At 39.3% G+C, this 24,148-nt stretch overlaps 1 protein-coding gene across 1 annotated transcript in view; it reads right to left on the bottom strand.

Annotated features, from left to right (window-relative positions):
- The window catches only part of IQCH (IQ motif containing H), a 208,541-nt gene that overhangs the window by 174,338 nt on the left and 10,055 nt on the right, over positions 1-24,148 (bottom strand). The window contains 1 exon segment of the mRNA XM_038580790.1: positions 13,096-13,213. Within this exon segment, the coding sequence (XP_038436718.1) occupies positions 13,096-13,213 (118 nt within the window).

Genomic DNA, 24,148 nt, shown 5'->3' with positions numbered 1-24,148 from the left:
GTTTCTTTGCAAAATGCAGCAATTAGACTTGAGCGTCTCTTGAAGAACTATTCACCTTACCCCTACCCTCCAAACTCTGCCCTTACCCTCCTCCGCCCCCACACCCCCTGCCATACACACCCTCCCCAGCTTTGGCATTCTATGATTTGGTGCTCAAAGGTAAGCTGACACTTAAATTTGACATTACCGAGAGTTTCTGAGGCCATGTGATATAATTCACATACTATAAAATTCACACCTTTAAAAGTAGGTAAGTCAGTGGCTTTTAGTATATTCACAAAGTTGGGCAAACACTACTACTAATTTCAGAACATTTTTCCTGCCCCACAAAAGAAACCTCATACCCGTTAATAATCACTCCCCATTTGCTCCTCCTTCTGGGCCTGGCAACTACTAGTCTACTCTCTATCTCTTAGATGTACTCATTCTGGGCCTTTTATAAAAATGGAATCCTAAAATACCCAGCCTTTGTGACTTTTTGAAAAAGGAGGTGTTGTGAGCAATTAAAAAAAAATTTCCTTTGAGAAAGTCTTAGTTCTGGGGGTGATCTAGTGCAATTGTTAAGATGGTTGTGGCAATCAGGAAGATTAGTTCATGAACTAGTTATTTATTTGATCATACGCATTCATAAATGGGCTGTGCCTAAGGTCAAAGTGAGGGGGAAGCCTCCAGAACTACCTACGGAATGTGTGGCTGTCCAGATAAGTTATTTTTTAACACAGACTCCAAACCTTTTTTTTTTTTTTTAATAGCAGTTTTTAAGCCAAATCTCTAAATAACTGCCCTCAGCTGTCCACTTTATTTAACCCGTGCAGGGATACAGGTTGCAAGTAAAGCATATCTCTTTCCTTCTCCTGAAAGTACAGGGGCTGCAAAAACAATGCAGTGCCTATTTATAAACCGCTTTCCTTCTATGGGTAACCCACACTCACAGCACTACTCCAGGGCTTTTGCATGGAAGCGGAGTGCTTCTTTTATTGAAATTAATACCTGAACATAATTTTTTCTTCTTAATTAAACTTTCAGAATAATTTCCATCCTACTAAGGATTAGGAAATTGCTAATATGTATTATATTGACTGGATGTGGTTTCTGTAATTAGAGTGTTTTTAAAATGTGAACCCAGGATACACTGGTGGTAATAGCTTCATCTATCATGTCTAAGCTTTGTTAGAACTTTTTAATTCTGGAATCATTGGCTCGGTGGGCCATAGCCGTTTTCTTAGTTTTATTATGCTCCATCAACTTTGTGTGGCTATAGTAGTGGTGGAAGGAGGATATTATCAAATACAGAATCATTGGTAAAAGTGGCATAAAATTCAGTTCTCTGCTCCTTTTTGTATTTCTGTGGCAATGGATGTAGATCTTTATGGAAAGAAATCCAAATGGAAATGGAAATCCCAAAGAAAAGACCAAAAGAATTGGCTGTAATACCAATTATGTATTAGTTGGCTTCTAAAGCAATGGGAGAGGTTGTTTAAAATTATTAATATTCTAATATTTACTATTTTGGCACCAAAACATGTGTATACCAAAATAGTAATAACACATGATGAAATTTTCCTTTTAAAAACCTATTAAAAGAGCCTACATTTAAATAACATTGATGTATCAAATGGTTTCACTACAAATCACTACCAAATACATTCATAACCTAAAAGTGTTTCACAGACCACCTATAGAGATATATAGGAAAACACTTAAAAGCATAATCTTCTTTAGCAGACCCAGTAATAAGATTTTTTTCAAGAAAAATAGTTGTCAATTTAAAAAAGAAAAACAAAATCAATCATTCCATTAAGCAGAAGAGCAAACTCCAGAAGATAACTTTTACCAACAGTAAGATGAATATCAAAAATAATTTTCAGAAATTTTTCTTAAATTGATCAAGAAAAGGCAGTGATTTACTTTATGTCACTAAACAATCTAAACCTTGAATTCTCTCCTTTTGATAGTAATTACAAGCAGATATATCAAATGTGACTCTCATTTAGACTTTGGTTTGGAAGAACAAAAGTTATTATCAAAGCCAATTACTGTTTTACCTACATGGCTGCACAGAAGCAGGGAGCTCAATTTTCATCTCCTCAGTGATTTTGTGGTATTTATTTTATTACTATGCCCACAAAGCTATCTAAGAAGGAAATAGCTTATGCTATTAAAACGAGGGTTTAAACATAAGAGGCTAAGGTTTCTATTCAAAGAAGTTCTGAATTAAAAACACTAGGCAGCGTGTAATACCAGCTCCCCAGACATGGGCAGACCATAAAATGACATACATCTGAGCAGTAGATCCCACACAGAGTAATCAAAATCGAAATGCTTCACAAACAAAGTTGAGACGGGCTATTTACTAAGTTACAGTATTATCAGCATAACATTATTCTCAACAGTGTTTGCCCCAAGTAATGCCTTCTAAAGTGTATACTGCTTAATATCATATTCCCACTGGTTAAAGACTTCTACTGTTTAATCTTAAAACCAGAAGAAAAAAAAAGGAAGAATCCAGTCACCTTTAACACTCTAATTCTTCCAACCATTATTATATTTAATGGAAAGAATAGACCTCAAATTGTGGTTCAAGCCATGTGGTCTGGATTTCTCATTTGTAAAGCTGGGTAATTATACCTACCTTCACGGGGTTGTTTGTGAGGGACATGACTAATGTACAGTAAATATCTTGCAATGATAAAGCACTACTCAGGAGCCTACTGGCCAAAACATAATGAGTGTAACGGATTGAAACACTTCATATATATAAAGACCCATGAGTTCTTAATGTTTTTCCCCCTCTTGCAAAAAAAAAAAAAACTACTTGATAAAATTGATAGATTAGTTTGAAAGCAGATAAAGGGAAAGTATCAAGCGTTTATCCTGTGGTTCATCTGAAAAATAGATTTCTCAGAAAAAAAGAGTTGGTAAGGGACAGTTCTTCATAGAACCAATAAATGCAGAAGGAATGGTGGAATTTATAAAAATCACTGCTTTGCAATCCCTAATGAAATAATGTATTTAGGCAAACATCAGTGGTTACTAATACCATTAGAGGAATTTTATAAAGGCTAGATCAAGCCAGTAATACTCACACTCACTGATCAATCTTAACATCTTTAGAAGAAAAAAAGAAATTGCCTCCTGATATCCTGTAAGGGGACGTAAACAGCACCACCTATGACCTATTTCTGCCAAAAAGATGTTACCCGAATCTGGTCAAGCTTTTAGACAAAGCCACTAGTTTACAAGAAATACTAGGGACAGAGGAAAACATAAAATGACACCATGAGATTGCAATCAGCCAAATCCAAACAGCAAAGAAAAACTCAATGACAAATGACCTGGTTTCTTCTGCAGATAAGTGGCATTTTTTTAAATGAGGGGGTAATGTTGTGGATAAACTGAGATGCAAATGCACTGTGTGGACCTTATTTACATCTTCATGCAAACATTAGAACAACAATTATAAGACAATTGGGGGAAACGAACAGGGACTGGGAATTCTCTGGTATTAATATATTGTTAAATGTGTTAGATGTGATAATAGTTATGGGTTTTTTTTTTTTTTTAAGTCCTTATCTGAAGTGCTTAAGGGTAAAACGATACAATTTCTGGGATTTGCTTTAAAAGATTGCACCAAAGGGGTACCTGGGTGGCTCAGCGGTTGAGCGTCTGCCTTTGGCTCAGGTCATGATCTGGGGGTCCTGGGATCAAGTCCCCCATTGAGCTCCCCACAGGGAGCCTGCTTCTCCCTCTGCCTATGTCTGTGCCTCTCTGTGTCTCCCATGAATCAATAAATTAAAAAACAAAAAAAGATTGCACCAAAAAATATGGAGGAAGAGATGAAATAACAACTGTAAAATTATGTAACTATTCATGCTGGACGTTGGTACATGGATTTCATTCTATATTTTTGTGTCCAAAAAAACAATTTTTTAAAAGTAAAAAGTATTTAAAATTAAAGTGTGATTCAAATCTATTTATTGTTGGGTTATTGTTTCAACTCTAGCGCTGTATGCTTTAGGACAGCCCCTCTTACCTCCCTGCTAGGGTTGGAAGGGACCCACAATTACAGCACCACTTAACTCCAAGCTGCTTCGAAATTGCCCAGCTGCTGCCTAACTGCCTCAGGTTCACAAAACCTTAAGACTTAACTACTTCCAGTCAGATGTGCCCCTCCTGTTTTCTGATTACTATAGGAGTTGAATTGTAGACTATGGGAAACGTTGGGGGAAGAGAGCTAACATTTATTCAGACCCATTTGGTGCCAGGCACTGTAATAGGTGCGTACTGTCCTAATGCACGACTGATTCGCTTTAGTCTTTAAAAGGACCAGAGGGATGTGGTGAGCACCGGGTATTATATGCAACCAATAAATTATTGAAAACTACAGCTGAAACCAATGATGTACTATGTTGGCTAATTGAATTTAAATTAAAAAATAATAATAAAAGGACAAAGAGGGGAGGGCATCTCGATGGCTCAGTCAGTTGAGCATCTGACTCTTGATTTTGGCTCAGGTCCTGATCTTAGGGTGGTGGGATCAAGACCCACGGCAGGCTCTGTGCTCAGTGTGGAGTCTGCTTATGGCTCCGTCCTCCCCCTACTTGGGTTCTCTCTCTCTCTCGCTCGCTCAAATAAATAAAATCTTTTAAAAAGAGAATAAAAGGACATGAGGGAGTATGTGATATTATTACTACTTTACCAATGAGGATAATTAGTTGAGGGACTTCTCAGGGTCCTACAACCCCAAAGTGAGGAGACAGGATTTGATTTATGTCTCGGACTTCAAAGTCTTTTTCCATCATAGCGTGCTGCTGTGTTGTAAAGAAATGTTGGTTGGGGGCACCTGGGTGGCTCAGCGGTTGAGTTTGCCTTTGGCTCAGGTCATAATTCCCGGGGTCCGGGGATCGAGTACTGCATCAGGCTCCCTGTGGGGAGCCTGCTTCTCCCTCTGCCTGTGTCTCTACCTCTCTGTGTGTCTCTTATGAATAAATAAGATCTAAAAAAAAAAAAATGTTGGGTGATACACTCTTGATGCAACTTCCTGTCTGTCTCTCGGATCCTTTACTCTCAATCCTCATGGGCACTGCTTTGGTTTGCCCTCCTTGATTATTACATAGACCTCTGTGATGGTTGCTATGTGGTCTCCTTTCTGCCCATCCATCTTCTGCATAACCTCTAGAAAGACTGAACATTGGATCACTAATTAAGAGATGTCTCTTACCTCTTTCAAATCTCCCAGTGGTTTCCCTTATGGGGGGCATGATCTGGCCCCTTCCTACCTTCCAGCCCCCTTGTCTCCATTCCCTCATGAACATCCATACATTCTCTCCACCTTGTAAGTGAGCTGTTCCCTCTCTGGGAGTGTCCTCTGCTCTCCTCTTCGGTGTCTTCTGGGCACACTTTTACTCCCAAACTTGAGCTCAGGTCAGGTACAACGTCCTCTGGGAGACTTCCCCCTAACCTCCATCTCTCTTCCTCTACTCCCCACAAAAGTCATTCATTCATTCCAACATTTTATTATTACTATTATTTTTAAAGATTTTAATTATTTAAGAGAGACAGAGAGAGAGAGACAGAGACACAGGCAGAGGGAGAAGCAGGCTCCCTATGGGGAGCCTGATGCTGGACTGGATTCTGAGACCCCAGCATCACTCCCTGAGCCAAAGGCAGATGCTCAACCACTGAGCCACCCAGGTGCCCTGACTGTACCCTTTCATCAGGAAAGCAAAACATTCCCTAGAATCAATCCCCAGGAGACTGCTGCTTCGGTGAGCACTGGACAGATGGGACACGTGGTCATACTTAGCTGCAAGGAAGGCTCAGAAATGAGGGATCTTCCTCATGGTGTGTGCCACCCTGAACAAAACCACAGTTGTCAGTAATGCAGAAGGGGGCATGGGTTTTGGGTAGGGAAGCAACAATTTCTGTCACAGGCATGCAACCTAACCTAGCTAAGAAGGAAGAGGACAGTAAGGCAAAAGTGATAAATAGTGAAATGATGAGAGGTCAGTGAAGGTCCTTACAGTGTTGCAGAATTATTGTAAGGATGTGCTATGCAAGCTGGCAGCCTAGGACACAGAGGGCAGACAGCTGTGCTTGAAACAGAATTTAGAGGTGATGTACTTACTGGTAATAACAAAGCCCCGGCTTCCAGTGTGCCCCCCTAACCCTACCAGAGCATTTTTTCTAAACCTCTATTATGGCGCTCCTCATACTGTAGAATGCCCACCTAGAGACCGTGAGCTTCCCACAGCACAGAGATACGTATGTCTACCATCTAGCACATAGTACCCTTAAAATTAAAATATTTGAAGAAATAGCTTACCAGTGATGAAAGGCTTTTTTTTTTTGTTTTTACTATGTTTGTGTTATCATTACAGTATACCACAGTGCTGTAGTCATCAGGGTATAGCAGTAGCATGTGCCAAAGGTGACATTCTGTCCAATTTTTATGGCACATGGGCCAATTGCTAATTTTATGACCTCTCTCCCTTTGCTATAAACTACCCTCATGAGTTGGCGGCCAGGGAATGATGACTCTCCTGCATGCCCAGAAGTTAGTATTTCCTGGTAAGCCATGGAGCAAGGCATGAGAAATTTGGAATGCCACCTTTAAAATGTTATTGAACCATGGAATACCATATAATAAAATTTGGGTAGTCTTTGCACTTGTAATAAGTAACTTATGTTTCTGGAGAAGATGCCATAAGTCATAAATATGTAGCTAATCAAATCTTCCCATAGAAATAATATTCTTAGAAGATGTAGTCCTAAGGGGCCCTTTTTGATGCCTGTTTTTGATAGAAATAGCCCCAAATACCACATTTAATCATTTGTTTCATTAGCTATAGATATAGTACATTGTAAAGTATAAACCTCTTTAAAAAATGTATGTGCAAACCAATTGAATAGTAACCGGTTACAGTAAAACAGTATTGCATATGCTAAAATATCATAACGTACTATAATTCTTTTTTTAAAAGGTTTTATTTTTTTATTCATAAAAGACACACACACAGAGAGGCAGAGACACAGGCAGAGGGAGAAGCAGGCTCCATGCAGGGAGCCCGATGTGGGACTCGATCCCAGGATCACAACTTGAGCCAAAGGCAGATGCTCAACCACTGAGCCACTTGGGTGCCCCTGTAAGTCTCCTTTGACACATAAAAATTCCTTTAGAAACTTCCTTTGTTTATACCCCACAAGATATATGCTGGTAGTCCTCCTCCAAGCATAGGACCCACTGATCTCCTTCTGAAGGGTCTGAAGTGAAGATCTGAAGGGTCTCATGATTAAGTTTTTACTAAATAGTAATAAATGACCTTGCTTTCAAAATTCCTGAGAGACTTGCACTATCCCTAACCCCTCCCAACTTGAAACTATATAACCGGTCAGCCCTCAAAACCCCAGAGCAGCCCTTTCTGCCCATAGACGTTGTTCTCTGCTTTAATAAAACCACCTTTTTGTACCTAAGACATCTCAAGAATTCCTTCTTGGCCGTTTGCTTCAAACCCCAACCTTGCCGCATCATTCGTACTCCTAAGGCAGGGTCTTTACATGTTCTGTTTCCTCTGGCTGGAATGTTCTTCCTCCAAATAGCCAAAGATATTCCCTCATGTCCATTAGATTTCTGCTCAAGTGTCACCTTACAGATGAGACCATCCAATGTCCCTAGGTTCCTCCCCCAGCTTTTCTCTCACCAACTAACATACTATATATTTACTTTGCAAATCATTTTTTCTTTTCCTGATGACTGCCCGACCCCAACTAGAATGTAAGCTCCATGAGAGCAGAGAGGTTTGGCTGATGCCTAAAGTGTCTGGCACATATTAAGTACATCATTGAGGTTGATAAATATTCATTAGCAAATAATAAGAATTGACTCTTGTGTAACAGTCACCCGCATATAGGGCACTGTTATAAACACATTTCATGTGTTAACTCACTTATCCTTACAGCAGCTCTATGAGGTAGGGGCTGTCCTTACGTCCATTTTGCAGATGAGGAATTAAGGCACAGAGAGGCTAAGTGACCCACCAAGGGACGGGTAGGACATGGTGGAGCCAAGCTGTGAACTCCTACTTCTAACCATGATGTTGTCCTCTACTGAGAGCCTACTTAGGGCAGGGTACGGATTATAGCCATGAACTGAACAGAGTATCTCTGCTTTGGATTATTAGAGCCTTGAGAAATAATCGAATACAATGAATATATCTTAGCAGATCCAGCTTTGGATAAAGGATTGGTAAAAGCCATTTGAGAATTAATTGGGGAAATTTAAGTGTGACCTGAGTATTTATTATATTCATAACTTATTTCTCATTTTTTAGGTACGATAATGTTATTGTGGGCAAGTAGGAATATGCTTTTTTTTTTTTTTTTGGGAATATGCTCTTTTTTAAAAAGACTTTATTTGAGAGAGAAAGAGAGAGAGTAAACAGGGGAGAGAATCTGAAGCAGACTCCTTACTGAGCATAGAGCCTGAAGTGGGGTTCACTCCCACAACTATGAGATCATGACCTGAGGTAAAACCAAGAGCCAGTTGCTTAACCAACTGAGCCCGCCCAGAATATGTTCATTTTTAAAGATCCTGTTAAAGCATTAAGGGGTTAGATGTCATTAGGTATGTATTTCAAAACCTTTCAATAAAAAGCCATTGATAAGAAGCAGTATTTTATTAAAAGTTGCTGTGCTCGTAAAGCCTGGCTTCTTGGGAGAAGACAGAGCTCACAGTGGTTGGCTCATCCACCTGGCATCCAGGTTGGACACCAGACATGTCCCAGACCTGCCTGCAACTACCTTCTCATAGGCAAAACCTGCCACCCACCAACTGCTAAGTGAGGCAGGACTCAGAGCGACAATCTGGGAAGTAACCCTTATCTGCTCTTTTCTCTTTTCTCATCTCTTACCATTTTATTTTTCATAATGTCCAGAGTCCTCAAAACCTCTTTTTTTTTAAATTTATTTATTCATGAAAGACACAGAGAGAGGGAAAGAGGCAGAGACACAGGCAGAGGGAGAAGCAGGCTCCATGCAAGGAGCCTGACGTGGGATTCGATCCCGGGATTCCTGGATCACGCTCTGGGCTGAAGGCGGCGCTAAACCGCTGAGCCACCCCCACCTGGGCTGTCTAAAACCTTTTTGATTAAAGTTTGAGAACCACTTTCTCAATTCAATCCAAAATCACAAAATCAGAGTGTTCCCATCTTAGATACAGATAATGCACAATGCTGCATTGTATTAGATCACAGTTTTTTAGGTTTGTTTGACTGCTAAGGCATCCATTTTATGGAATTAATATAGGGAATAATTCTCGAGCAATGAGATGGGTTTATCTTTCCTGCCCCACAAACATAACCAACTATGTCATGCTTGTAAGTAGGTCCTTGATCTGAACAGTATAGGAATTAGCTTGCCAGATACAACAAGAAAATCAAATACTCTCTTGGCCTATGAACTTTTTCTTCTTCTTTTCTTTCCTCCACTTCCTCCTTCATTGTTTTTACTTCAAATCATTTATTTATCTGTACGAGTACACGTGTGCCTATAATCTAAGGTACCCCAAAGAGAGGTTGAGATGGTAGTTGATGTGGAACAAAGACACACTGTAAAGAAAAGTCATCACAATATGGCTTTTTCAAATGTAAAAAAAGATTAATAAACAATTCTCTTTTTTTACAATATTATTGACTATATTCCCTATGCTGTACTTTTCATCTCTGTGACTTACTTTTTATAACTGCAAGTTTGTACAACTTAATCCCCTTTATTTTGCCCATCCTCTATCTACCTCCCCTGAGGCAACCACCAGTTTATTCTCTGTATTTAAGAGTCTGGTATTTGTTTGTTTACTTGGTTTTTTAGGTTCCATATGGAAGTGAAATCATAGGAGATCATATAGTATCTGCCTTTCTCTGTTTGAATTATTTCACTTGGCATAACACCCTCGAGGTCCATCCATGTTGTCACAGATGGTAACATCTCATTCTTTTTTAGGATTGAGTAATATTCCACTGTGGGGGGGGCACACACCACCTCTTCTTTATCATTCATCTGTGGATGGACACTTGGGCTGCTTCCATATCTTGTCTATTGTAAATAATACTGCAGTAGACGTAGGGATTCATGTATCTTTTTGAATGAGTGTTTTCATTTTCTTTGGGTAAATACCCAGTAGTGGAATCACTAGATCATATGGTATTTCTATTTTTAACTTTTTGAGTAACCTCCATACAGCTCTCAGCAATGGCTGCACCAATTTACATTCCCACCGACAATACACCAGGGTTCCCCTTTCCTCCACATCCTCACAACACTTGGTTCTTATCTTTATGATTCTCACCATTTTGACAGATGTGAGGTCATATCTCATTGTGGTTTTGATTTGCATTTCCCTGATGATGAGTGGTATTGATCATTTTTTTCATGTGCCTGTTGGGTGTCTGTATGTTTTCCTCAGGAAAATATCCATTCGGGTGCTCTGCCCATTTTTAGTTTTTATGTAATGCCCATTATTATTTTTTTTAGTGTTTCATTGTATAAGTTTTTAAATATATTTTGGATATTAACCCTTTATCATTTGCAAATATATTTTCTCATTCAGTAGGTTGCCTTGGTGTTTTGTTGATGGTTTCCTTTGCTGTACAAAAGTTTTTTATTTTGGTGTAATCCAAATAGCTTATTTTTGCTTTTGTTTCCCTTGCCTAAGGAGACACATCTAAGAAAATGTTGCTAAGGCCAAAGTCAAAGAGATTACTGCCTATTTCCTTCTAGGAGTTATATGGTTTCAGGTCTCACATTTAGGTCATTAATCCATTTTAAGTTTATTTTTGTGTATGGTGTGAAAAATGGTCCAGTTTCACTCTTTTGCATATAGCTGTCCAAAGAAACAATTCTTAATCATGACTTGGAATTATAATTGCGCAACTCCTAATTGTTGTGTAAGTTTTTTGGCATGAAGTGGAATTCCAAAGATAGTTATCTACTTTTGAGAAAGAGAGCTTAAAGAAACAACTGGGGTTTACCTAGTTGAACAGGTTGGCAGTAGGCAATTAAAGGTGGCAATATCCCAGTTGGATTTCACTGCTACTTAATAATACAAGCTTTTAAGTTGGTATAGTAGGCTTGCAGGAACAGCTGGCAAAACAGCACTGTTTGTCATTGAGTTTACAATGCAAAATTAGGGCTGTCTTGTGTGTCAGTGGTTATGCATTTTTAAGCAGATGTCACTGATATTAGAAATAAAACAACAATAGGGATCTAGGCCCAGGAGGTAAAGTCTGGGTAGGAAACAGTTCGTGCCCCTTTTAAATGAAGCTCACCCATGCTAACAGTATTTACAAGAACTCCAGGGTTATGTTCAACACATAAGATTTCTTATCTTTGTGATCATTTGCCAGGATTCAAAACTCTTTCAGGAAAATAAATTTCTGGTGATAGTTTTTTTTTTTTCCCCTGGAATAATAATAGCAGCCATATATTCTAAATAGTCCTAATTTCAGATAGTTTGTTTCATTGGCCTTATAAACCAGAGAGCTCTAATCTTCCACTTGTGGACCAACAGTGATCCTCGTGAGATTCTTAAGAAAAAAAATTTTTTTAACAGAGGCAGAGAGTTAATAGTAAGGAGATAAGAAATTCAAGCTCCCTTTATCAAGGCATTCTGTGTTATCAGGAGAGCCTTTATTATTATCTGGTGTCTTCTTATCAACGATCTAGCTCCACCAACTAGAACACAAGCTCTGAGAGCAGGGACCTGGCATCGTCTATCACAGTGTGTCTCTGACAGTTCTTGGCACATAGTAAATACTCCGCTGAACAACTCAATGTAAGAAGTACAGTGATGAAGGTAGAAGCAGGCTGCTTTGGGAATGTAGTGGAACCTGGACTGATTCTACATGGGGGTGAGCACACCCTAAGAGGTCTCTACGGTTTCATTTTCTTCATTCAACAAACATTTATTGAGAATTCCCTGGCAATGTATAGTAACAAACAGACATGGCTCCTGCCCTCATTAAGCTTATATTCTAGTGGGAAAATAGACATTTAAAAAAATCTAGTTACAAATTTTGTCAAGTGTGATAGAGGAAAAATATGGGTAACACCGATGTAAAAAAGGGTATCATGGAATGGCTGCAAAGTTTGGTGAATATACTAAGAACCACTGAATGTACACATCAAAGGGTAAATTTTATGGTATATTAATAATACCTCAGTGAAGCTATTATTTAAAGTGGGGGTACCACAGTGCTTATCGCTGTATTTCTGGGCACACAATCCTGGCTCTGACACTTACTAGCTGTGTCATCTTGGGCAATTTCTTTAATATTTCTGAATCTTGGCTTCTCCATCAATGAAATGAAGACAATAATAGCACGTCCCTCTAGGATCTTTCTGAAGGTTAATCAAGTTAGTGTTCCTAAAGCACTGACAGGAGGTGAGCTGTTACCACTTTTGCGGAGTTGGGGAAGAAACAGGAATCCAATTGCAAGAGCCTCCAGCAGGTAAAATCAGTAACCTCTTGGGCTCTATCCCTTGCCACCTGGAAACTTGCCTTCCAAGGGCCCTGTTCAAAACTTCTAGCTTTGCACAATGGCAGCATGGTAGCCATTGGCTTATCTGAGACGCAATTATTGCTAGTTAAAAAATTTGAAGGCACTGTGTTTTGATATATTTTGCGTTCTGAAGAAAGCACTTTTGTGATAGAAACTGACTGTGCCATGAACATATCTGAAACACCAGTGGCATGTTTTCTCATTTATTTTTTTTTTTTTTTTTTTTTTTTTTTATGTTTTCTCATTTAGAACACAAAATAAATTTCCTGCCTTTACTCTGAAAAGGTTTTATTTTTTCCCTAACAGCTTTATTGAGACATATTTCATATACCTTAAAATTACCCTTCTGAAGTGTACAATTCAATGGTGTTTAGTAGATCCACAGAGTGGAGCAACCATCACCACTATCAAATTCCAGAATGTTTCATCATCCCAAAAAGACACTTGATATATCCATCACATGTCCCTCCTCAGCCTCCCCTCTCTCAGACTCCCCAACCACGAATCCCCTTTCTGTCTCTATGGATTTCTCTATTCCTACCTTTATTTTTGGAAAGGCATGTGGAAATGTACCATGCTGTCTTTGGGTTTGCCAAAGTTTACCCTCAGATTCTAGAGGGAAAACAAATGATTTCTGATCAATTACAGCTGGAAGCAACCTAAGTTTAAAAAAAGAAAGAAAAAGAAAATTTAAAATTGAATTTAACAACCACAAATTGTAATTTGCTTCCTAGTTAAGTTAGATTTTACAGGAAATATCCTAATGGTAATTACAATAAGCTAGGTCAACTTTAGCATTTTTACCATTATAGAACCGCACTTGTTTTATTAAGCAGAGCAACTTCTGAGTCTGATGATGACCACTATAACATGAGTGAAAAGCTCTATCTCTGGCTGAGGTTGTATGACCCACGACTGACATAATTACTATACTATAAAATATAAAACATTTTTTGGTAGAGAAAAATCCAGCATGCTGTATTTTGTTTTGTAAAACTAAATTACAGAATGGCCGATGCTAAATATATTCAACATGCTGGTCCCTAAGCAGTTAGCACTTATATTCTTTAAATTTCTGCTATTTTATATAGTTTCAAAGACTTGGGGATCAAAGGTGGTGAAAGGTCCTCCTTATTAAGCAGTGGGCAGCTCCATGGGAGTGCAGTGTAAAAACAAAGTTGTAAGAACAACTGTGTAATATGTGTCTTAAAACTTTTCATTTGAAAGCAGACCTTAAAATGGTCAAAATAATTAAGATCAGTTAAATTCAATCTCTTGACTCTACTGTGATGTCCATGTTTGTAAAATCATCATTAAGAAAAATTTGTGGGGATGCCTGGGTGGCTCAGTGGTTGAGCATCTGCCTTTGGCTCAGGTCTTGATCCCAGAGTCCTGGGATGGAGTCTCGTATCAGGCTCCCTGCAGAGAGCCGCCTTCTCCCTCTGCCTATGTCCCTACCTCTCTCTCCATGTCTCTCATGAATAAATAAAATCTTTTTTTAAAAAGATTTAAAAAATCTTAAAATTTTAATCTAAAATTTAAAAAATTTTAAATCTTTCAAAAATCTTTTATTCATCACACACACACACACACACACACACACACACACACACAGAGGCAAAGATACAGGCAGAGGGAGAAGCAGGCTCCATGCAGGGAGCCCGATGTGGGACTCGATCCCTAGACACTGGGATCCTGCCCTTAGCCAAAGACAGATGCTCAACTGCTGAGCCACCCAGGTGTCCCTAAGTAAATAAAATCTTAAAAAAAAAAAAAAAAAAAAAGTTTGTAGACTCCTGACTTCATTTCAACATGAAGTTATTGTGAGGATGGGGGATGATAAGAAAAAGCTGAACAAACTGAAAAGCAATTCTTCTTTGATCTATCAGAGAATTGGGATCACAGGGAAAACTACTGCCCTGAAAACTGGAGAGAAACAAAGACACATGGACAGACCTGGATAAAGTTACAGAGTGGAAGCCTCCTGCTGGAACTGGAATTGGCAAGAACAGTTTAACTTTACTTAACAAATTGCCAGAGGCTCAGTGTGCATTAGCTTGAGCATTAAAAACTCTGAGGGGGTAAAAAAACAATCAAACCTCTGAGGGGCTGGGGGTGCCTGGGTGGAGCAGTTGGTTAAGCATCTGCCTTCAGTTCAGCTCATGATCCCTGGGTCTTGGGATCAAATCCTGCATCGGGTTCCCCACTCAGTGGAGAGTCTACTTCTCCCTCTCCCTCTGCCACTCCTCCATGCTTGTGTTCTTTCTCTCAAATAAATGAATAAATACAATCTTTAAAAAAAAAAAAAACAATCACCAAACAACTCTGAGGGTCCAAGCCTTGGTGGGTGGGGGGCAGACTTGCCTAAGTTTTACCTCCAGGAACCCCACCATGTTCTTACCATTAAGTCTGAGAAAAATCCCCTCCTGCTTTTAGCAGTGGGGAGTGAAAATAAATCATTTCAAACTACTCCCAGAGAGTTCTGTCCCTTGTTCTGTTCTCTGTATTAAAGGCCAGCTCTCAAGGAAAATTATTATCTGGCCTGAGAAAGGGCAACTAGCTAACTCCAGCCCCCTCCATTCTTCCTGTCTCACCTCTGAGGGGGATACCAAGAAAGACTTGTGAAGGTAACAGTCTGGAGGAACAGACCCAGTTAAAGATGGGAGGCCAGATCAAGGAGTATTGAATGTGTCCCTCCAACACCCTACATCTACAGGCATATAGATCTTCTGTGTATAACAGAAGATCACAGATGAGAGGACTTCAAGGCTAGGAAAGAGTTTCTAGGGAAAGAAAGGAAAGAGTTTCTAGGGAAATCCAAAGACCACAGGAGGGACAAAAGCAAAGACAGCTGAGGAAATTGAATTGTCGGATACCTACAGTTACAGTAAACACAGTACAACTCCTAGCCAGGTAAAGGCCTACTTACCTCCTACTCAAGGCCTACTCATCTCATTTCCTATTACCCAATTCATCATGTCCAGCTTTCGAAAGAAGTGATAAGGAATGCTAAAAGTCAAGGAAAAAAAAAAAAAAAGTCTAAAGAGAGCAAGCATCAGAATCAGATATAACAAAAGATTGTGGAGTTATCAGACAAGGAATTTAAAATCACTCTGATAAATAGGCTAGGCCTCTAATGGAAAAAATGTAGATGTCATGCAAGAGCAGATACATAAGCAGAGATATTGAAATTGAAAGAATATAAAGGAAATTCTAGAAATCAAAAACACTAAGAGAAATGAAGAATGCTTTTCATGGGTTTATTAATCGACTGGGTACAGCCAAGAAAAGAATCTGTGAACTTGAAGAAATGTCAATAGAAACTCCTAAACTGAAATGCAAAGAGAAAAAGGAATGCACAAAACAGACCAGAATGTCCAGGAACTGTAGGACAATTATAAAAGGTATAACAGATATATACTGAGAACATCAGAAAAAAAAGAAAGGAGCAGAAGACATATTTGAGTAATAATGGCTGAGAATTCTTCAAAATTAATGACAGATACTATATCACAGATCTAGGGAGCTCAGAGAATACCAAGCTGGGATAGATCCTAAAAAATTATACCTAGGGCATATCCTATTCAAACTATGAAAAACTAAAACAAAATCTTGAAAGAAGGCAAAGAAAAACCCCAACTTACCTATAGAAGAGAGACATAAATTATATCAGACATCATAGCCATGCAAGCAAGGAGAGAGTTGAGTGGACTAATTGAAGTACGGAAAGAAAAAACTCACTAACCTGGAATTCTATATCCAGCGAGACTATGCTTCAAAGACAAAGGGGAAATAAAAACTCAAATAAACAAAAACTAAGGGAATTCTTCGCCAGAGACCTGTCTTGCAAGAAATGATACAAGAAGCTCTTCAGAGAGAAGGAACACAGGATAACAGGATACACAAAACAAAAAGAAAATTCAGGAGCTTCACGAACATTATGTCCTTCCTTGGGTCCTAGGGCCCCTAACTGGCCTGCCTTCTTTCCAAGCCTTCATATGTTTTATATCTAATGTCCAGGCTTTTTAGCTGTATTTATCAGAAGGAATAGGGGCAAGTATGTCTACACCATCTTCCTAGAGGTGAAACTCTCTTCATGTATTTCTTATGAATCTTTTTAATTCTGTGCATTACGTATTTAGAAGTGAGTTTGAAATGAGATACAATTTTGCATTCTGCTTTCTCCCCTGTCAACATACACTGTGAGGACTTTCCATGTCATTAGAATTTCTTGGGCAGTATCAGTTTTAAACTTTTTAAAAAGATTTTATTTATTTGACAGAGGGAGAAGCAGACTCCCCACTGAGCAGAGAGCCCGATGCAGGGCTCAAGCTCAGGAGCCTGTGATCATGACCTGAGCTGAAGGCAGATGCTGAACTGATTGAGCCACCCAGGTGCCCCTCGGACAGTATCAGTTTTAATAGGTATGTAATGCACACATAAGATGAGCTATAGATTGAATCATGCTTTTACTGTTAACCTTGAAGGCATTTCCACATTTATTGCTATAAAATAGAACACCAAAGTAAACAAACTTATACAGAGGTCCACGTGTCTTATTTCCTAGGAGAAGTTCCTAGAAGTACAACTACTAAATTAAAAAATGACAATTTTGAAAAGCTCTCACACCCATTGAGAAATTGCCTTTAGGGGCTTTGGGCCAACTTAACCCTTTAGTGATAGAATCAAAATATTCCCATCCTACTGCCACTTATCAGCTCTGAGTTTGAGGATGGTTTAAATCATCTGTTGTCCTAATTTGTAAGAAAAAATAGTAATACATTGTTTAGTTGGCATTTCTCTGGTTTCGCAGTGAGATTATACATTTTTCACCCTTACACAGTTATCTGCATTTCTATCTCTGTGACTTAGTCTGTCAATGTCCTTCTATGTCAAGTTGGGTTTTTTTTTTTTTTATTGGCATGAGCTCTCTTTCTATGAATATTGGCAATTTTTGTGTTATATCTATTGCAAATGTTTCCCCAGTTTGTTAGTTTTTCATTTTATGCTGCTTTCTATTTAAAAAATTCCTTTTTTGTTTAAAAACATTTCACACCCACTGAGAAGTGGAAAGAACAGTTCACATCCACATACCCTTCACGCAGATCACCAGTGTTACTTTCTTGTTCCCTGTGCTTCACCTCTCTCTGTGATTAGGATGTAGTCATAGTCTACATAAGTGGGATTTGTGTACTTCCATGTAACAATCCACAATGAATGGGCTCCGGGACGCTTCATCAAATGAGGAAAATATACCTTCTGATACACACTCACCTTGCAACACAAACGCCTTCGTTCCCTCTCACTGATGCTCACTATTATCTATTTGCTATTTCCCCTTCGCAAACGCTGGCATGACAGAATATAAAATGGAGATTTTGGTGTGGTTCTGATCATGTTGGTACAGATGGTAGTCACCCTCCCAGTGTCAATAAGCAAAGTGTGGTCGTTATGAGCAGTGCGAACAGATATTATAAGCAATAAAATCCATGAAAGCCAGTCATGTGAGAGGAAGAACCACACGTTGACATAGGAGAATCACTGACAAAATGGGGATCATAGTGGTACATATTTTGAAAACAATACAAAGGCTTGTTGAGCTCTTTGGAGGAAAATATGCCACTTCTGATAATGTCCTCATCACTGTCTTCATGTCTGCTGGGAAAATCTTGTATTTGCTGAAATCCATCGTTATCACTTTGTGTCCCTATTTTTTGTTTCTACTGGACAAAATGACCAGGTTTTCCTTTCTTGTTGAAAAGAAAACCATCTTTTGTGAAAATGCTGCTTCTTGGTTTTCAGGCAGCCTGAAATGGTGTGGGAGAGTGTTCAACCACAGACAGGTGACCAGACTTGAGTCTGGGCCTCATTACTCATGACCCGCACAAACTGGGCCTGCTGTGTTCCTCAGTATGCACATCTTTAAAAGTAAAGGATCAGTATCTGCCTCATAGGGTAAAATAAAGTCCTTTGTATAACTGTTAGGTATTATGAAGATATTGGTGACAATGATGAAATTCACAATAATGATAAAAATGAAGATGATGATTATTGTATCTGGTCTGTTCTAAATTATTATTATTTTTTAATGATTTTATTTATTCATGAGAGAGAGAGAGAGAGAGAGAGATAAAGGGAGAGACATAGGCAGAGGGAGAAGCAGGCTCCCTCTGGGGAGCCCAGTGTGAGACTCAATCCCAGGTCGCCGGGATCATGCCCTGAACCAAAGGCAGATGCTCAACCACTGAGCCACCCAGGTGCTCCTGTTCTAAATTATTTTTAAGGTCTATCCTTAAAGGTCTATCCAGGGACAGTGGTCATTTGGAATGAACTCTCCTGATTTCCTGGGTTTCCACAGATGGAAAGAAGCCCCATATATCTGAACAGTGTTGATTCTCAGTTACTCATAGCAACTGTGCTTGCTGTCAAAGGAGCAACAGGGATCCACAGTCCTAATTGTATGGCACCCCTCTCAGAAGGAGTTGCTCCTCTGACACTCTAGCACACTCACAGTTTAACCAAACAGTGGCAGTCCTCCCAGCCTGACTGCCAGGTCCTACTACTGGCTTGTTCCTAGCACAAGAGGCTTACTCCAACCCTTCATAGCAATGGGATAGCTGAATTTCCAGGACTAGGCTCTTGATCATATAGAGGCAGGCTGTCTATGTGGCCAAAAGAATACTGATTCCAGGGAGTCCTACTTGTTCCAGGGATTCCAAGCACAAATTATCTGCATTAGGAATAGCAAGACTGTTTGAGGAACCTCCACACAGTTTTCCAGAGTGGCTGCACCATTTCACATTCCCACCAACAGTGTAAGAGGGTTCCCTTTTCTCTGCATCCTCTCCAACATTTGTGGTTTCCTGCCTTGTTAATTTTCCCCATTCTCACTGGTGTGAGGTGGTATCTCATTGTGGTTTTGATTTGTATTTCCCTGATGGCAAGTGATGCAGAGCATTTTCTCATGTGTGTGTTGGCCATGTCTGTCTTCCTCTGTGAGATTTCTGTTCATGTCTTTTGCCCATTTCATGATTGGATTGTTTGTTTCTTTGCTGTTGAGTTTAATAAGATCTTTATAGATCTTGGAAACTAGCCCTTTATCTGATATGTCATTTGCAAATATCTTCTCCCATTCTGTAGGTTGTCTTTTAGTTTTGTTGACTGTATCCTTTGCTGTGCAAAAGCTTCTTATCTTGATGAACTCCCAATAGTTCATTTTTGCTTTTGTTTCTTTTGCCTTCGTGGATGTATCTTGCAAGAAGTTACTGTGGCCGTAGAAGAAGAAGTTACTGTTCAAAAAGGGTGTTGCCTGTGTTCTCCTCTAGGATTTTGATGGAATCTTGTCTCACATTTAGATCTTTCATCCATTTTGAGTTTATCTTTGTGTATGGTGAAAGAGAGTGGTCTAGTTTCATTCTTCTGGATGTGGATGTCCAATTTTCCCAGCACCATTTATTGAAGAGACTGTCTTTCTTCCAATGGATAGTCTTTCCTCCTTTATCGAATATTAGTTGACCATAAAGTTGAGGGTCCACTTCTGGATTCTCTATTCTGTTCCATTGTTCTATGTGTCTGTTTTTGTGCCAGTACCACACTGTCTTGATGACCACAGCTTTGAGTTAAAAATAGACCTGCTCTATCACCCAGCAATTGCGCTGTTGGGGATTTACCCCAAAGATACAGATGCAATGAAATGCCGGGACACCTGCACCCCGATGTTTATAGCAGCAATGGCCACAATAGCCAAACTGTGGAAGGAGCCTCGGTGTCCATCAAAAGATGAATGGATAAAGAAGATGTGGTTTATGTATACAATGGAATATTACTCAGCCATTAGAAATGACAAATACCCACCATTTGCTTCAACGTGGATGGAACTGGAGGGTATTATGCTGAGTGAAGTAAGTCAATCGGAGAAGGACAAACATTATATGTTCTCATTCATTTGGGGAATATAAATAATAGTGAAAGGGAATAGAAGGAAGGGAGAAGAAATGGGTAGGAAATATCAGAAAGGGAGGCAGAACATAAAGACTCCTAACTCTGGGAAACAAACTAGGGGTGGTGGAAGGGGAGGAGGGCGGGGGGTGGGGGTGACTGGGTGACGGGCACTGAGGGGGGCACTTGACGGGATGAGCACTGGGTGTTATTCTGTATGTTGGCAAATTGAACACCAATAAAAAATAAGTTTATTATTTAAAAAAAAAGGAATAGCAAGACTGTTTGTTAAAATGCAAATTCCAGGACCACCTGCAAGGCAATGAAAGAGGATTGCAAACCAGAGTTTAAGAACTATCATTCTAGAACCCATGGCCTCTCAAATAGGATGCCCACATCTCCATAAGATAATGCCATTGGTTGTATAATATAAGAGCATAAGAACTTCTATTTATACCAACTAAGAAATATGTCAAATAAGAAATTAAGAAATTCTCTGGGCTACTATTTAATATTGAGCTTGTCCCTGGATTTCTCATGGGGTCATGTCACCTGAGGTTCTGGAGGCCTCCTGGGAGTGGAGACTCCAAACCACAAAAGCATGAACAGTGGGGTCTTTACTAGTACATGTTTTTTTTTTTTTTTTTTTACAGCATTGTCCAAAAAAAAAAAAAAAACAAAAAAAAACCCCACTCAGTGAGTGGGTTTATGGATTCTATCATTTAGTTTTCACTCAATCCTGAGACAATAGACAGTTGTTTTAAAAAGATTCCCGCAAAAAAAAAAAAAACCAAAATAAAAACCACACACACACACACACACACACACACACACACTGAATTTTGAAAATGATGAAAATGGGCATCAGGGAAAAATAAGAAAATGCCAGAATGGACACCTACTCATATCATGAGCTTTTCTTTAGCCACACTAGGGACCAAAAAATGATGATAAACCCATCAAACTTATGAAGAGTCCACCAAATCTCCACCCCCAACTGCAAACTTGAAAATTATCCAGTAGACTAATTGGACTTCCATTCAATCAGCATCTATGCTGAATCTCCACTAAGTGTAGAGTGTATTTTGGGTTATTGGCCACAGCCAGTGTAAAGCCATCCTGATGAACAAGATAAAGCAGCCAGAATATTATGATTATGATATTATGATTAATATATGATATTATGATATATAATATGATAACCTTTTTTTAGCAAAAGAAAGCTTTGTGATTTAGCAAAGAAAGATTTTTAAGCTGTTTAATCTGTCTCATTATTTAAATGTTTCTTTGTTGGTATATTTTATAATGTATTCATTCCCTAGAGTAAATATATAATTTATAAATAAATACATATTATGGATCCATGTCCCAATGTTCAGACTAAAGGCCATGTGGGATAAAAGTCCAGGTCCAGCTTGTTCCAACTCAAAATTTTGATAAGCTAGGTCTCCTCCTTTGGCCTCCTGATCAGTGTTGAGATAAGCAACTTGTCTGTTAGTGAGTCATGCCATCAATGAAGAAAAACCACCTTCTTACTTGAGTATTATAAAGACTGTCATGGAACCTCAGAATAAAAATGCAATGAATTGGCCAGTCCTGCTGCCCCCAGGCAGAACCTAAAAGAATTCTGGGCTCTGTAAACAGCTTTGCATAGAAAACTCCCCATGGGCACAGACTCCGAAGGCAAGTCCGTTCATGACAGTCTCTTGGGATACCCCTGCAAGTGCAGAGTCCCATGTGACTAACCCACCCAGGAATATACCAGTCACAGGCAACGGTTCCAGAGGTCCTGGGTCTCCTGTTTTCCATTTCCATCGACTGCCTCTCTTCTTCCCTGAGCCACTCCCTGTGACTCACACTTGGACTCACAGGACCTCAGGCCTGCTTACTTTAAAGGCTCAGTTAGGGGCACCATAGCAGCTCAATGGTTGAATGTCTGCTTTTGGCTCAGGGTGTGATCCTGGTGTCCTGGGATCAAATCCTGCATCAGGGTCCCTGCATGGAGCCTGCTTCTCCCTCTGCCTGTGCCTCTGCCTCTCTCTCTCTCTCTGTCATTAAAAATAAATAAATAAATAAATAAATAAATAATCTTAAAAAAAAAAAAAGACCCAGTTTAGACTTCTCTCCAGTTTTCAACCTGGCTCCTATCATGTCATTTTCAAATTCATGCAACGTTAGCACTACACATCCACAGCTCTGATGGAGACAGTCCCCCAGGCATGTGAGGCTCATGCAGACTTGCCAGGCTCCCATCTTCCTGCCAGGAGGGCCAGCAATTATTATTCTATTGAATAGGAGAGAAAGGATCCAAAGACTGCTCTGGGAGCCAGCTCCATGCCCCAATTGATGATGAAGTCTTCCTTTACTCTTCCACATCCTAAGTGGGCAAGGATACTCCTCAGCAAGGGATAAGAATTGTACAAGAAAGACCTCTTCCAGAACCTTTCTGCTTGGTTCTCTGTGGCTGTAATTGCTTCAGAGTTTGCTCTTCTTCAGCCATCCTAATTTTCAAATGGATGGCCCAGACCCTCTATTCTTTGTCAGGATAGAAGAATAAAGAGAAAGCTAGAGATAGGACAAGAGAACTTCATCAGAGTTGGAGATAGACATCTTCTTTCCTGTTTGCTTTCCCCAACCCCCCCATTCTGAGGCTTTCCTACTTGCTACTTTAATGCTCAGTCTTTGGCCACAGCCTACTGCAGATCTGTCCGCTGCGGTCTACAAAGGCTTCACACTTTGCCTATAGGCTTCCCTTGATTTCAAACAGAGTCCATCAGTATAAGTTGGCAAACTGATCTCCAATATTTTCTTCTCCAAGAATCTCTTTTTTATTTTTTTCCTTACAGATTCCTTGTTTTAAAAGATTATGAATACTAACCTGTTTTCAGGTCATTTTTTAAATTCCCAAATGTAAAAATCAAAGACTTAAATGAAAAAACTAGACAACTGAGGGAAGGGTTGCCTCTACAAGGAATGATGGATGCCTGTGGCATTCCTTCATGTGGGGGCAAGGGAGACAGATACCCCCCAAGGCTCTGCTCCCCACTACAGAATGCTGGATCCTGGTTATGTCTATAGATTGCTGTGTTTCCTTGTGCACTATTTCTGAAACTTGACCTTACAATCTGATACTACTTACTTATGCTTGGTATATATTTACATGCAAGTAGGGCCACAGGGCTTTTAAGCTTAGCACAAAACCTTACTTTACATACACTCAAATTCAGGAGGCCTACCTGTAAGAGGGTCCAAAGTAAGGCAGGCAATTTCTTTCTCACTCAAGTCTAATTTTAATAAATCAACTCTTAGGATATATTACATTGTGAATATTTCAAGCAAGTTTTATTATTTTTGTTTTGTTCATCCTGGATACCAAAATTAAAAAAAAATTGTGCTCTACAATAAAGCACATGTGATGTGCTAAAAACTGTAAAGAAATTTCCATGTAAGCTTCATAGAGTAAAAATGGATTTGCATTAAAATATTCCCTTTAGAGGAGTTGAATTTTGGATACCTTTTACTAAAAAAAAAAACAAAAAACAAACAAACAAACAAAAAGCAGTAACACCAAAACTAGGACCCTGAAGTAATTGTCATGGTGTCAAGCATTAGAAGACAAGAAGAGTAACCCTGAATAAACTTCATTAAAGTTCAAA

This window comes from Canis lupus, chromosome 30 (assembly GCF_011100685.1).
Source record: "Canis lupus familiaris isolate Mischka breed German Shepherd chromosome 30, alternate assembly UU_Cfam_GSD_1.0, whole genome shotgun sequence".
In the NCBI taxonomy this organism is placed as follows: domain Eukaryota; kingdom Metazoa; phylum Chordata; class Mammalia; order Carnivora; family Canidae; genus Canis; species Canis lupus.
The sequence above is the reverse complement of the archived record's forward strand: the minus strand, read 5'-3'. Positions and strand labels throughout refer to the sequence as shown.